The following is a 15,258-nucleotide window of genomic DNA, read 5'->3' as shown; positions in this document are numbered from 1 at the left end:
CAAAAATTATCGTGGATGAGAGCAAAACGATTTTAGTTAGATTACGGATGAACATATTGGCCAACATATAAAGAATTATTATTGCTAGGTCAATCCGCAGAACTTTTAATCTCATCTCATCAGTTATTAGTTAACTGTATAACAAACAAAACTGGGTTGTTTCATTTGAAGTTGAGACCTTGAATTAGTCGAATGGCAACTGAGTATGGTTGTGTATATTGGAAAGATTGTTTATCGCATACTTGTCAATCAGAGGTCAATTTAATAACGCATCGTTGTATCTCTACAATGCTTTTCAATCATCAGAAATAATTGCAACACTTATGGATATGCGTTTCTTCAAGTTTTTAGGTAAGCATATGTTTTTGGTTGATTTTACCAAGCTGCTCTATCAGATTATGATCCTGAATAGTTTTTCACCGCAAATTATAAAGAAATCCTTAACATGGAATATAATCTCGAAAATAATATTATGACAATGGGTCTATAATGACAAGGGCTACTGGTTTGAGGTTGTGGAAGCTATCGAATAATTGTCGCCATTATCAATATCTTTAGTTGAGAAACAAAAATGACAATATTTTTTGTAAGACTTAAGTTTTATTGAGTGGAACGCGTTTAGTTATAGCTGCTCATAAGTGATAAAATTTGTCGTAATCACGATTTCAAAATATTGTTAACATTAAAACTTGAAGCTTAATTTGTAGAACAACTAAACGAAAGTTGATATATTTGCCAAAATACAAAACATAACCGGAAGCTCGAGGAGTGAGCAAATGGTTATCTTTCAGAAAGATAACAGCTCCAGAAAAAAATTGTTTCTCTTTTGATGGAGAAGTGATAATCTTGCAAAATTGTGCGTGAACAATGTTTGTCAAGCAAAATCTGCCAAATGACGTGATTATTTTCTGGTTGAGAATGTTTGATTGTATTTAACCAAAAAAATTGGTTTTTAGAGTTTACATATTCTTCTTTTTCAATCATACTTTAAATATTTTTCCTCGTCGGTTTCGCTTGTCACAATTTCCTTTGAAAAGCATTTAAAGAGAAACATATCTGTTTTCTTATGAAACTATCACCGGAAGATCAATCTACTCCACATGAAAGTTAAAAACAATAAATAAAACAAAATATGATTCTCATTCAATGAATCAGTTTGCTTATAATTATTTATCTTCAAAATCTGGCTTTTGCCAAGAAAAAAATCCGAACATGATTACCATCGTAAACAAATTCACAATCAAGCAAGGTTATCAAAAATACAAGAAATATAGATATTTAGTTAAATTTGGCAGCGAAAACAGTTACGAAGCATATCTTTATAATTTTTGCGTCAAAGTTTGTCAGAAAATATCTGCCGAAAAACCAGCTTAAATTAATTCTTTCCTTGAATAAAAAGTGACACTTCTCTAATGTTTTTCTCTAAAAATCAGTTTTCCGACCTACAGACGTGCAGAGTGTTTTGGTTATTATTAAATAGATTCAATGATGAGATTTCTTGAAATATTAAAGTTTCATTTAAAAAATGTTCCTTGAAGAAATTTGTTTCTGCCTTAGAGTTTAAAAAGGATGTAGATCAATTAATTTTGAACAAATTGCATTATCATCAGTTTTGTAAAAAAAATCAGAAAACTGAAACATTTTTTCTGCAAACTTTTAGGGTGATCGAATGTTCAAATGGAACAAAAGAAAGAGTAAAACAGCCAAAGAACTTCATGACCAAAATATATACCTGTAATGCACAAGTGCGTCAATTTAGGAGCAAATTTCGATTTAAAAATCTTCAATATCAAAAGTCTTCAATATCAATAGAGAGAAAACATTGCGCAAAAATATTGAGTTCAGAAGCATTGAATAGGCTAAAAAATCAGAACACTGATTGCGCTCTAATAAATTTCTTGCATGAGATCATTTCAAATCTTAAAAAAGTTTAGTTTTAAAAAATTTAAACAAGAACTATAGAAAACTACTTTTGAAAACTACAGCACGGTAAATACAGCACGGTAAGTACTAAAAATATGTATTAATTGCGGTCTTTGTGGTGAAATGTTTGTCACTGCTAGACAAAACAATTCAACACCAACCGTTGTCACTGCTACAATTGCGCAAATCATCTCTATTCCTATCTAATCGCTCAAAAATGACACCAAAGGAGTTTAGAAGAAAACAAATATTGGGAAAACAAAATCATGAAGTAGCAATTAAGAAATATTTTGGAATTTAAAAAAAGGTATGTAAAAATATTTAAGAAAATTATAGGTCTGAAATGAGACAGTGTTGTGGCATAAAATCGGAGCTTTCCGACACAAAAAGACAAACACACAAACAAACAGACACAAAATACAGATACGCAAAAAGAAAATAAATGAAATAGTTTTTGGGCACATCATGGCGCCTTTTTTTTCAATTTGGGTGAACGTTTCGGGTTTTGACGATTGGCAAGTCCAGTTGGAGCAAAAAGTTCTGTCACTCGACGGGGTATTAGATATGAGACAAAATAACAATAATGAAAATAAACTATATTTTCGTCAAACTTTTTGCAATTTCCCAACAAACAGCACTCAGAACGAAACATGAGTAGAGTTTTGTACCTTTTTATGTTGGTCTAAAAATACTTCCACTCGACTCCTCTTGGAAAAAAAGATAACCCACTGTAAATGCTAGAGAGTAGCTTATGCCAGTTAATTGAAAAAGACGTTTTTCTCTTTTCAATTTTTTTTTAGAATTTGTTGAATTTAAAGAATAGTAAACGTCATTGACAGAATCAATAAGTTTTCTATCGCGTTAATAAAACACGCTGGTAACGTGATAGCAATATTAAAGACGATAGAAGAATGAGAAGGTTGTTTTATCGCGTAAAAAACACGCCGAGTAGAATAGAAACAAAGATACCGTAGTAAAAATTAAACGCATTATCCTTCATCTTTGAATGTTCCTACCTAATCGGTTATTTTTCTTCAATTATTGCAGAAACACACGTCCAGTGCTCTATTATTATTTTTTTAAAATTTAAACTCTTTTCGTAGGTAATTTCGTAGGTACTATTTCGTAGGTTTGAGACGAAAATAACACAAAAATTTGAAACTCTCTGAAAAATTAATCTCGACAATAATCTTTCTGCAATACCAAATGAAATCTGTAATATGGTAAAATGATAAACTAAAACTTCTGATTTGGGCCATTATTTTTCAAAAAAGTAACATTAACAAGATTGTTACTTTCATTAAAATGCCGTTTATTTGACAGATGTTTATTTTCCGAAATAATTCGAAATATGTTTTAGAGATTTTTCCTAGCCCAGGATGAGGTCCCAGACCGAAACCAGATATGTCCAGACCGAAATGAACGCACGAAGGGGGTGTCGTGCGTTCAAAATTACACGGTCTGGAAACACGGATGAACGCACGATGGTCTGGACATGAACGCACGATGGTCTGGACATGAACGCACGATGGTCTGGTGAACGCACGATGGTCTGGACATGAACGCACGAAAGTCTGGACATGAACGCACGAAAAATTTTCGTGCGTTCATTTCCAGACTTTCGTGCGTTCATGTCCAGACCATCGTGCGGTCATGTCCAGACCATCGTGCGTTCATGTCCAGACCATCGTGCGTTCACCAGCTAGCTCTTCTACAAATCTATGTTATCTGATATTCCTACTGTTCAGAAGTTGATTAGCACCATATTCACTGTAAAAAATGCCAAAACGCACATTTGAATTTTTCTTATTTTCCCCGTCAAAGTAGATTTGCTGACTGCCCAACTTTTAGTTGCTCAAAGGCTCAAGTTATTTAATATACGATACATTTTAACTAATAATCAAGCCATTTCAAAATTTTAATGCTAAAAACGAAAGAAATCATAATTTTTTCCCTTTTAAACTTCTGAACAAAAAACAACACTATTTGTGAGTGAATGGAAAGCGTTATATTTCTTCGGCTAAATATTGGTAGCCATGCAACCTTTTTTTTGGGGGGGGGGATATGTCTTGTGAATGTGCTCGAATGCGTTTGTCATGTTCTAGCAATCCATGCGTTTGCGTGTGTTGCAATCCACACGATAGAAGGCACAATAGGCCCAGCGCAAATTCGGAGGGAAAGCATGATCTTTGTCATTGCTGGCCCTTACTCAAATGCAACTAGTCTTTGCAGCAACTACAGGTGAGTTTGATTGATCTACAATACAAAATGGCTCCCCTGCTGTGGCCTCGATATTGTAAAAAAAGCTTAAGAAAAAAGCTCTCAGTTAGATTAATTAATATGAAGTCATTCAAATGGACGAGGACCCCAGCAAAAGTCGAGCCAAATTCTTGTTGTACTAAATATAGATCGCAAACGACTTTTTCATTAGGTGAGGTCTAAACAGCGATCGCAAGTTTTGACCCCAAAAATAATAATATAATTTAATAACATTCTGCACAAATAGGCAACTGAAAACACACACACACACACACACACACACACACACACACACACACACACACACACACGCACACACGCACAAACACACACACACACACAAACACACACTCACGCACACACACACACACGCAAACACACACACACACACACACACACACACACACACACACACACACATATATATATATATATATATATATATATATATGTATATATATATATATATATATATATATTATATATATGTAATATATATATATATATATATAATATATATATATATATATGTATATATATATATATAATATATATATATATATATATATTTATGTATGGTTTTGTTTTTGATTCTTCTTGATTTCTTCCTTTCACCATTTTACTATGTAGGTTTCCGTGAAACATTTACGTGATCCATTAAATATTAGGGATCAGCCAGCTGATTTTACTAAAAAGACCACCCAGGTTGAGGTTGCCAGACCGAAGTGACCCCTGATCAGACGAGTTTTGAGCACAAACATGTTCCCGGTGCGCTCGTATTACATGGTCTGGAAAAGGCTTCGAGCGCACTTTTGTCTGGACAATGGTCTGGAACTTGCCTGATCAGAGGCCACTTTGTTCTGGGACGGTCTGATCAGAGGTCACTTTGGTCTGGGACGGTCTGATCAGAGGTCACTTTGGTCTGGGACGGTCTGATCAGAGGTCACTTTGGTCTGGGACGGTCTGATCAGAGGCAGTTTCAAGCGCACACAAGTCTGATCAGAGGCCGATTCGAGCGCACACAGTCTGACCAGAGACCAATTCGAGCGACATTTTTTTTCAAGTTTTTTTTTGTTTTCTTACTGACTAACAATAAAACAGCATCCTGATCTCAACTTCATCTGAAAATCTGATGGGTTTGATCAGAACCAAGGGGTCCAGCTGATAACAACTGCCGGTTCCCTCAAGAAAAGATTTTGAATCAATGTAGATCAAGACGTTTTTATGCAGAGCTGTCTAAGTTCATTTTTTCAGTTAAAAGCATAAAAAAATGGCATACTCAGTAATTTTTTTTGATCATTTTTTTCGATTTACTTTCATTAACAATACTTTCAGGATTGGTTTTTTGTTAGTTGAATATAAGATTGATAAAATGATAGATGAAATGAATATATTATAACGATATTGAGAGACTTGTTCATGTTTAAAATCATTCTCTGATCAGACTATTTCGAACGCACTTTAGTCTGGACAATGGTCTGGAACCCGTCTGGACAATGGTCTCGAACTTGTCTGATCAGGGGTCACTTCGGTCTGGAACTCGGCTGACCAGAGGTGGCTTCGAGCGTTTTTCGAGCGCACAATGATCTTCGAGCGCATTCTCGTCTGATCAGAGGTCACTTCGGTCTGGGACGGTCTGATCAGAGGTCCCACTTGTCTGGGACGGTCTGATCAGAGGCGATTTCGAGCGCGACATCAACCTGGGCAGTTTTGGTTAGCGCAAAATATGAAAGTTGGTGCTTCAGACGCAAAAGTATGGCAAAGACTTCTTACTGTGCAAGCTGCTGAAATTTAAATTCTAAATTTCTCAGTAGAAGTATTGATAAGAACCTCTAAAAAATTTTCAACCTTTTTTAAAATGACAGATTATGAAACTGCAAAATGATACAATCAAGTTTAGTAATTGCACTTCGAAGCTTCATTTGACCAATGTCCGTAAAGGCGAATCTACAAAAAAAAATTGTGTTTTTGTCGAAACTCGTGAAAATATTTTGTCCCACTTTTCACGTATCGTTTTGCATTTTTCGCGACGAAATATGGTTACGCAAAACATGGAAATAAGTTTCTTTTACCTTTTAAATTTCTACAGTTTGTACCTATTAATCACAGATAAACGATAAAAAAATATAAACAAATGAAGGCAAATCATGGCACAATCATGAATTTCACCAGTAAATTTCAAAGTCGAATGGATCAGATTTTACCAATCAAAACAACATTTTTTCCCATTAATTTTTTACGTCAATAATTTTCTTTTACCCAATCCTCGAAGTTTTTTTCGAAAAACATATTTTTTCAATTTATCTGGAATATACTGGTAGCTTGGAGAATATCATAGCTAATGCCATCACAATGGCACTATTTCAACGGTGTCCTGTTTTTTCACCCCTATTCTTTTAAGCCTCTATATTTTAACCCCGATTTATTAACACCTATATCATTTTACCACTCAATTATTTAACCCCTATTTTATTTCACCCGGATTTTAAACTTCCTGTAATTGAGGATGATTAGGCCTCAATCATTTCTATTTATTCTAATTAATGGAGATTAAAATCGGGGTGAAATGACTGAGGTGTGAACATACTTTTCACACCTCAATCAATTCACCCCGATTTTAATCCGTAAATTCATGGATCATAACTATCGGGGACATAGAGCTAACGACTCAACAATTTAAAGCAAAACTATAACAATTAGCGAATTAGTTATCTCATCTAGTCCTTAATGGGACAATCAAAAGCAATTGAAAAGTGGATGCAACTCAAGAACATTTCTTGTTTCGTTGCATATTGAGTTCAGGATGATAACTTCCCACTTTGAGCTGACTATTTCTTTCAAAAACAAAGAATTATTAGCTGTAGAAGAGCATGAGTTTTATGTTAAAGGAAGAAATAAGTTTACCACTGCCTGAATTTGTTCAAAATATCAAAACTGTAAGTGCCACGTTTCCGCTTTTACACAAGACGACCAACTTATTCGCGTAAACGGTGATGACAACCACAAAGCTGGCCACACGAAAAGTTATGAAAGAGATCAAACCCTTCGTGAAAACTTAACGCCCGCAGCAACCGTAGCATCCGCAATTTCACCAGTAACTGAAATTCTTTCCACACAGTATGCGTTGTCGTGAAAACCAAATTTAATATTAACTTCGCAGCGTTTGAGAAAGAATATACAAACAATGTCAATTTACGAAACACCGGATCGGCATTTTGATACACCCGATACGTTTCAAGAGTTTTTGCGGTATGACAATGGAAAAGATGGCCATGAGCGTATTTTAGTTTTTTGGTGATTTTTTCAAAGTTTTGGCTGGGGGATGGAACGTTTAAGTTATCGCCCAAAATCTTTCATAAAATATACAACCCTCATGCATATGTTTTCGGCATTGCTCCCGCTTGTTTATATGCCCTCCTCCCAAACAAAACGGAAGAAAACGTACAACCGATTATTTGATGCCTTGGAAATCTTTGCCCCAGATTGTTAGCTCGATAAGGTTCTGTTGGGATGATTATATACGGGGTTAAATTATAGGGGGTTAAATAAATTGAGGTGAAAAGAAGTAGAACCCATTTTAACATATTGCTTCTTGAGTTCAACTAAGCGATTGTTCTTTAATCCAGATTGAAGTTTTGATAATCGTCTCTGATATGGTAAAAAAGTTGTTAAAAAATTTAGTGCTCAAAGATTGTTTCTGCAATAACAATTTGGCTTGAAATAGTCATAGACGATTCGCCATTTTTGAACCAACAAAAGTACAATTGACCAGTTGTGGAGAGCAAAACGTCTGTTTGGAGTGGTCGAATCTGTATTTTCAGTTGGAAAGTGGCAAAAAAAACGTGGATTAAATAATCCTATTTGTATTATTCTCTTCCAGGTGTTGAAGTTGAAGCGCGAAATTAACTGTGAAGCGCTAAAATAAGCTTTTTTGTTCAATCGAAAACTTTTTGTTCATTCGATCGCATCAATTCAACACATAACAAACGTAATTGAGAAGAGAATTGTTTCTATCCAGAGAATTTTTTGCTGTATAAGAGAGATTATAAGCGCACTATAGTCTGGACAGTGGTCTGGGTTCGGTCTGATCAGAGGACATTTTGGTCTGGATGGTCTGATCAGAGGTAACTTCGGTCTGGAAAGTCTGATCAGAGGTCATTTCAGTCTGCATAGTCTGATCATAGCTCAATTTGGGCCTGGACCTAAACCTGGGTTGGACCGTGGTAACGAGCTTCACGATGAACTCAAATTTGCATGCCTAGTTATTATCGAGTTCCAAATTAGCAACATTTTTGCAAGAGTTTGAACTCAATTCATGTTTCTATTCTAATGTCCTATTTGACCAACTCTTGTGGTGAGATTCAATTACACACAGAAAACAACAGCAAGATCATTTTTTTGTTTTCAGCACCCCAGTTCACCAAATTTTTCTTTATTTAACCTTATCTGCCCCCAGAAACAGCAAAATTGGGTCTTTATAAGTTGGAAGATAACCCGGGAACCCCCTCTATGGCCCGGGAACCCCCTCTCTCGGCACGTCGAGCTCAGCTTCGGGCACCGGCACTCTTGGATCTCAGCTCTAATTGCCTTACGCTTGCCAGGACTAATCTTCTAAGATTCTATGTGTGTGATTTGCATAAACTTCATTTTTTGAGAGCACTACTCATTCGGTGGTTTTGACGTGATTACTCAATATGCTCTCTTGAAACTTTTTTTTTGCACACATTGAGGTTTTAACCATATTTAACCAAAACGTTTTTATGGATTAATAAGCGTCTAGTTCTTCCAATGTTATAATTGGGGATTGTGGTAGAAGAGCTGATAAACGGGAATTCAACCCTTTCTTCTCCAATTCTTTTACAATGAATTATGTTACTCCTATTTCATAACTCTGACAGAGAATTTTTCCATTTTTACATTGAATTATTTTGAGTGTTTTTGCTGTCACTTTATTTTCACTTCAGTTTAAAATATTAGACACCTGGAAGCGATTGATTTACACTATTAAATGAGAAATCATATATTTGTTTTTAACGTCAGACAGATTCCGGCATTGTCGCTCTTCGGTTTTCGCACATTTTTGACCAGTTCCTTTTATGTGGCAATTTGATTACCAAAATTAAGCGGTCTTCATAAATGCCACAGAAACCAAACATACTAAAAATAAATTTTTCTTCCATCACTAAAGACTGCGTAAACATTTTGGGTCGCATAGACAACCGTTTTCAACCAGGGAAAATATATTCAATTTATTGTCGGATAACGTTCTCATTTTTTGAAAACAATTTTGTTTCAGTGAGGTGTTCTGTTACACTTACTTCTTCATCGATACAATTGAACTGCCCAGCAGACATGACGTCAGACAAGACGCAGTCCATTTCCAGAGTATAGTCTGGAACAACTTCAGAAGTGTCAACATGTACTCTCTCAAGACTTTCGATAAACCAAGAGGTAAAGACTTGAACTGTTTTCTTTTCACCTCACTTTCCTTATAACCAAGTTGTTTTGATCTCATGTGTTTATGTGACAATTTGATAACTTTTCTGCATTACTAATGATTTTATAGCACATCATCATCAATTTCATCTCTTAGAAAAGCGTCAAAAATCTATCAAGTTGTTAATCACTTGAGTCGGAGAAAGGAAGCAATTTTTTTCATTAAGAATTTTTTGAGAAACAATGAGTTACCTATGTAATTAAGAATTTTTTTCTTCAAGGGTTAAATATTACTGGGTTAAATGTTCCAACGTGAATGTTTATTCGGAAATATGGCTCCGCTGGCTTTTCTGATGTCACTTATGGACGGATACTCTTTTAAGAAGAGATAAAAAAAGTGGTTCCGTTGAAAAATCCTATTAAATATTGAATCAATCTTTGTAGAGATTTTTAAAAAATTTCCAATTTTCTCAGAAAAAAAGTGGTTTGAAGTTTTCAAATACTTTTTGTTTTCCTAAATTTCTGACGCTTTGAAATATGCTTTAGACAAACTAATCCTACATGCAAGTTAATAAATTACATAAAATAAAGCAGACTCGAAATAAAAAAATTGAATGGCAATTTAAATTTAGAGATAAAAGATGCAAAACTACCAAAAACTTTTTTTTTGATTAAGTTTTGTTTTCAAATCAGTAAACAAATTTTATTGCATTAAAAAGTTTTCTTAAGTTGCATATGTTTCTCTTTGTTATATTGTATGCATCAGAAAGAGAGTTTTGATCTGATACATTTGGATACATTTTTAACTGATATCTTTAATAGATTCATCTGAACGAAACCACATTATCATTAGTACTTTTAAATTGACTTGGTACCCGCGAAACGGAAATCACTTTGTTAATTAGTTACAAAAACAGGACCATTTTACACGATACGAATAGTTCTTAAAGTTCACCGCCTTTAATTTTAAACAAGGGTTCAACTGATTCCCAAATAACACTTTGAAGAGTCAAAATTTGAGATGTCCTTTCGCTGGGTGGGAACATTTGCATATTTCAAAACTCTCAAAAAAAAACACTCTTCCAATTTGACTGATCTCGTTCAATTGAAATTTGTCCTCAAAAATTGTTTTTTTTTCTGCAGAACGGTTACTGTGTGGCCCTTTAAAACTGTCCAATAATCATCAAACTTGAAGGCAGTATCACAGTTGTAAAGTTTGTTCAGTATAAGAAGATCGTTTCGAACCAAAAGAAAACTGAGTGGCAACAAATTGTGGTAAATGAGGCTCTGATTGTAATCACAATCGGTAAATAATTTACTATTCAAAGCCCACTTGCGCGCTTGTCTCTGCATCTTTTCTAGTTTTCTGCATTTTGGCCGATTCAAGAACAATAAAACCTATTATTCAGCAAATCTCCGCTTCAAAAATGGAAAAGAATGGGATGTATTCTCTCAGGTTATTGAAAGTCAGCTGCCAATGCTTACAACACCCCGATCACGTAAAACAAGAACCGATAAAATATCTGTTTTTGGAGAAAAAAATAAGAGTTTGTGAAATAAGCATCTAGATACACACATCATAGTTCAGAGTGGTGTGTGACAGATTGTACATAGTTGTTACAGGTGGTTTTTACAAATCGTATATAGAAGATTGTGTTTTTGCAGATGATATTTAGAAGAATTGCGGAAGAATAGCAGAAATGATTCAATAAGGACCACATTTAAGCTAAAGTTCTTGTAGGAAAAAAGTTCAAATCTTTTTACGATTCGGTTTATGTTTATTCATCTGAATTTTTTTCCTTAATTGTTTTTCAGCTTATCAGAGATGGCCTATACATCAATGTTTTGTCATTTGCCCCCTGGAAAATAGTTCGAATCTTTTTCAAAATTTTCTTTATCGTTCTCTCCACTGGTATTGAAACATAATTTCAATAAACATAAAGCACTTGTTTTTGAAATTATATATGACAACAGCATGTAATCGAAAAATGAAGCGTTAGGGCAAATCTCTTTGCCAAAAAACTGAGAACCATTTGCATACTTGTTCTAGGAAGGGAACTTGAGACTATGTTTGTTTTACCGAAGCTATGTTTATCGAAACTCAGCCTAATAGTTTTAACCAACATTTTGTTCTAGCAATCTATCGATCACTCTGTTTTGTGTACTTCCTTCAATTTTGCAGGAGTGAAGAAATTTAGTGTTCCTTTGATGGCAGGAACGTGTTTGAAGCCGTTTTTACAGTTAGAAAAATACTTACAGAAAAAGTTTTCGGCTGATCTAGATTTCTTATACTTTCTATAATAGATGTTGAGCTTCAAATTAAAGCAGATGGCAGACTCAAGAATTAACTGCAAAACAAAGGTAAATCACAGAATATGCGAAAACAGATACACAATTGACTTTACTATAAATTTTCTTTCAATTTTTAAATAGTACTTCGCGATAAAAATTGAATTAAAAATAGATGTGCAAAAATAGATGACCTAGATTGATTTTTAGTATTATCCTAAGTCATCAAACCCAAACGTTTTTTAAAGTGTGAGGTAACAACTCAATCCTAAAGAGTTACATTTGAGATCAGGCACATGAAAACAGCTGAAGAGCAACCTGAAGAAGTGATCAAAATCAAAGAGGAATGCTGTTTGAAAAAAGATAGAGCCAAAGAAAACGGAAAGGAAGAACAAACCATAACTTATTGTGCCATAGTATAGCTAATCTTAGTTAATAGCTTTGCTGTCAAGAAATTGGTAGCTTAAAAACATTTTCGATAAGTGATAGACTGTTGCTAGCGTTTCTTTGATCCTGTTGAGAATGCTTTCATCTGAAACGTTTTGGAAACATTATGGAACACATTTTACTTTGAGCTCCTCTGATCCGTTACAATTTTTTTCTAGCGCCTACAATTTAATTTTAACTTGTTTTTTGGAAATGTTGTTTTCTAAGTGAACGGAGATCAAAGCAAATTTTTCAATTTAGATATTTATAGTTGTAGTTGACAAATTATTACTTTTTTCTGCGGCACACTTGTATTTCTAACTACTAATCATTATTCATGTCTCTTCTCACACCCCTTAAAATATATTTTTTTAAATTTTGGAGAACTTGCTGTTCAAAACACAGCCAATCCCCTTTGTGTATTAAAAAGAGAGCCAGTAATATGATATACGAAAGAAATCAACACCAACAAATCTTCTTGGGCGGATGAGCGACATTTAGTTCTAATCAGTTATCTGTTAATACTTACTATTGCTCTGACGGCAACTTTCAATGTTCTTATGCCCAACTGGCCAGTTTTTGATGAGAAAAGTTTTGAACAAACAGAGACACGTAATTCGACCATTTTTTTCCATGGTAGCCAAACGTCATTTATTAAGAAAATTCGTTCAACCTTTTAAATTTTTCAAAATTAAATTGCGATTAGAAATTTTTTTAATCAACGTGACGTTTTGTAGAGCCACTGAATACATTTCGTGGAAATTCAGATTGGTATCACTGAAATGATCTAAAGAACGGAACACAATTGACCCATTTTTAGAATTTCACTTTAGGACAAAAAGTTGAGGTGTACATGTGCATTCTTATGCGTCCAAAGAAAATTTGGATTGTATTGGTGCTCTGTCTTTTTTGTAAGATGTTTTCACTACTTTATCCATGACTTTGAACTTTTGAAACGGGACAAAACAAGTGAAACTCGGCGGGTTCTAAGTTGCAATAGAGGACCTAAGCTGGATTTAGTCATCTGTCATTTTTTAGACTGCTGCAGCTGCTTCGAAGGCCTTAATGGAAGGTTAATAGATCATTATTAGGAGTTCTTGGGCCCAAAATTGCCCAATTTTTGAAGTCTTTTTGTCATTTTTTGCTTTTTTTGTTTGATCAGTCTCAAATTGACGTTTGTCAAAGTTGGCAAAAGTCTGCCATAGGACATAGTTACTTTTTAAGACCTTCTTTTTAAGAGTTATATGTTTTGGTACTGCAAACATAAACACGCAAGATTGTTCTTATTTTTGCCATTTTTAGTAAAGTTTTTTAAAATGTTCTTGTAGTTTTTTGAGTTATTCCAGCATCAGGGGGAGAAAGGAAACTCCTCTAGGGTTTGATCGTAGTCTATTCCAATGGAACTGTTTCTAACATTTAATTTTGACAAAATTTACCAAATTTTTAGATAAAAAACTTGAATTTTTCTCGATTTTTTCAACAATTTTCGTCCATTTTTTTTTTAGATTTTTAGGCCCCAGGGGGCAAAAAATCTCCTCTATGGCTTGATATTAGGTTGCTGCATTGATGCTAGGAGCAGTAGAAGAAGTTTTAACATTTAATATGACCAATTTTACCAATTTCTTTAAAAGAAAATTTGCCAATTTTTTAAAAAGTATTTTAAAGAAGTTTGTCCTTTTTCTAATTTTTCCAGCCCCAGGTGCTAGGAATTCTTCTGTAGGTTTTGACAATAGGTTACTTCGATGATGCTAGGACAATGGAATAGTTTTCGACATTTTAATATCGCAAAATTTCCAGCCCTTGTGGACAGCGAACCTCATCTAGAGTTGGATAATCTATTACTGAATATTTCTAATAGCGATGGAAAGGTTTCATCATTTTGTGTTTTTTCAGCCCTAGGAGCAAAATAATCTACTATATGGTTTTTAATAGGTTACTGCATGGCTGCTAGGACAATGGAATGGCGTAAAAATTTCAAATTTCTTTCAAATTTTCTAAAAGAAATTATCATATTCTTATTTAAAGAATCTTATGGGCCGGTGAAATTTTTCAGGCTTGAAATTGGGCTACTCGGTCATTTTAGAGCAAAAGAAATTATTCTGAAGTTGTTAATACCACGAATTTTAGCAACATCACACGAAAATTTGCAGTTGTTTTCAAATTTTTGCTATTTTCTGGGTTTATTGATCTTCAGGGGCTAATGAAACGTTTTTAAGACTATCAGGGGGGTTTTTAGATAAATTCGTTGGATAGAAAACGGAAAATGGTTTTAGAGCATATTAATATGGCAAAAGTTAAATACTTTCAATAAACGTTTCAATTTCAAATTTTTAAAGTAATTGTCAATTTTCGAGTTTTTTCGACCTTTAGTAGCGGATGAACCCATTTCAAGGTTTGTGTGTGGGTTAACAGATAATGGATCAATTCAATCTGAAGAGTAAGAACTTCAAGAGCTTTGGGAATGTTTATTTTTTGCATAATTAGTTTGTTTTTTTTTGTTTCTCATCTATTGAGACTGTTTGTCTTTTCGGATGGAATTTTTCACTTGATCTGCTGATCAGTAGTTCTAAATTTTTCATGCACTTACAAAATGCTTCTAAACTATAGTAAATTCACAGAAATTTCAAAGAAATTAAAGGTAAAAAACGAGAAAAAAATTTTCTAACACTTTCGACAATGAAATGCTTAGTTTTCACTTAAATTGCGGACTTTTGTATTCTGATTGTTAAATTGGGGCAATTCGAAATTTATCTAGGGACAAATCAAATATAAAGGAAAAAACAGACATTTCTAACTTTTCTAAAATAACCAATTATCTTTGAAACAAAGCCTGTCCATCAATGATACGGGAAATAATCATTGAACTACAGTTGTAAACGGTAGCTTGCAGAATTCAAGGAAAGCGTACCAAAATTTTTGTACTCA

The 15,258-nt window shown here is 34.1% G+C and overlaps 1 protein-coding gene across 1 annotated transcript in view; it reads left to right on the top strand.

The window, feature by feature from the left end:
* Positions 1-218: 218 nt before the first annotated feature.
* LOC142339922 (uncharacterized) overlaps positions 219-15,258 on the top strand; it is a 52,977-nt gene continuing 37,937 nt past the window's right edge. Inside the window, exons 1-3 of the mRNA XM_075390282.1 lie at positions 219-351; positions 4,029-4,164; positions 9,479-9,633. Coding sequence (XP_075246397.1) covers positions 324-351; positions 4,029-4,164; positions 9,479-9,633 — 319 coding nt within the window. The 5' untranslated portion in view covers positions 219-323. The remainder of the gene's footprint in view (positions 352-4,028; positions 4,165-9,478; positions 9,634-15,258) is intronic.

The sequence above is a fragment of the Convolutriloba macropyga genome, chromosome 5, assembly GCF_964194025.1.
Source record: "Convolutriloba macropyga chromosome 5, txConMacr16.3, whole genome shotgun sequence".
NCBI classification, from domain to species: Eukaryota; Metazoa; Xenacoelomorpha; order Acoela; family Convolutidae; genus Convolutriloba; species Convolutriloba macropyga.
This window is presented reverse-complemented; position numbering and strand designations above follow the sequence as displayed.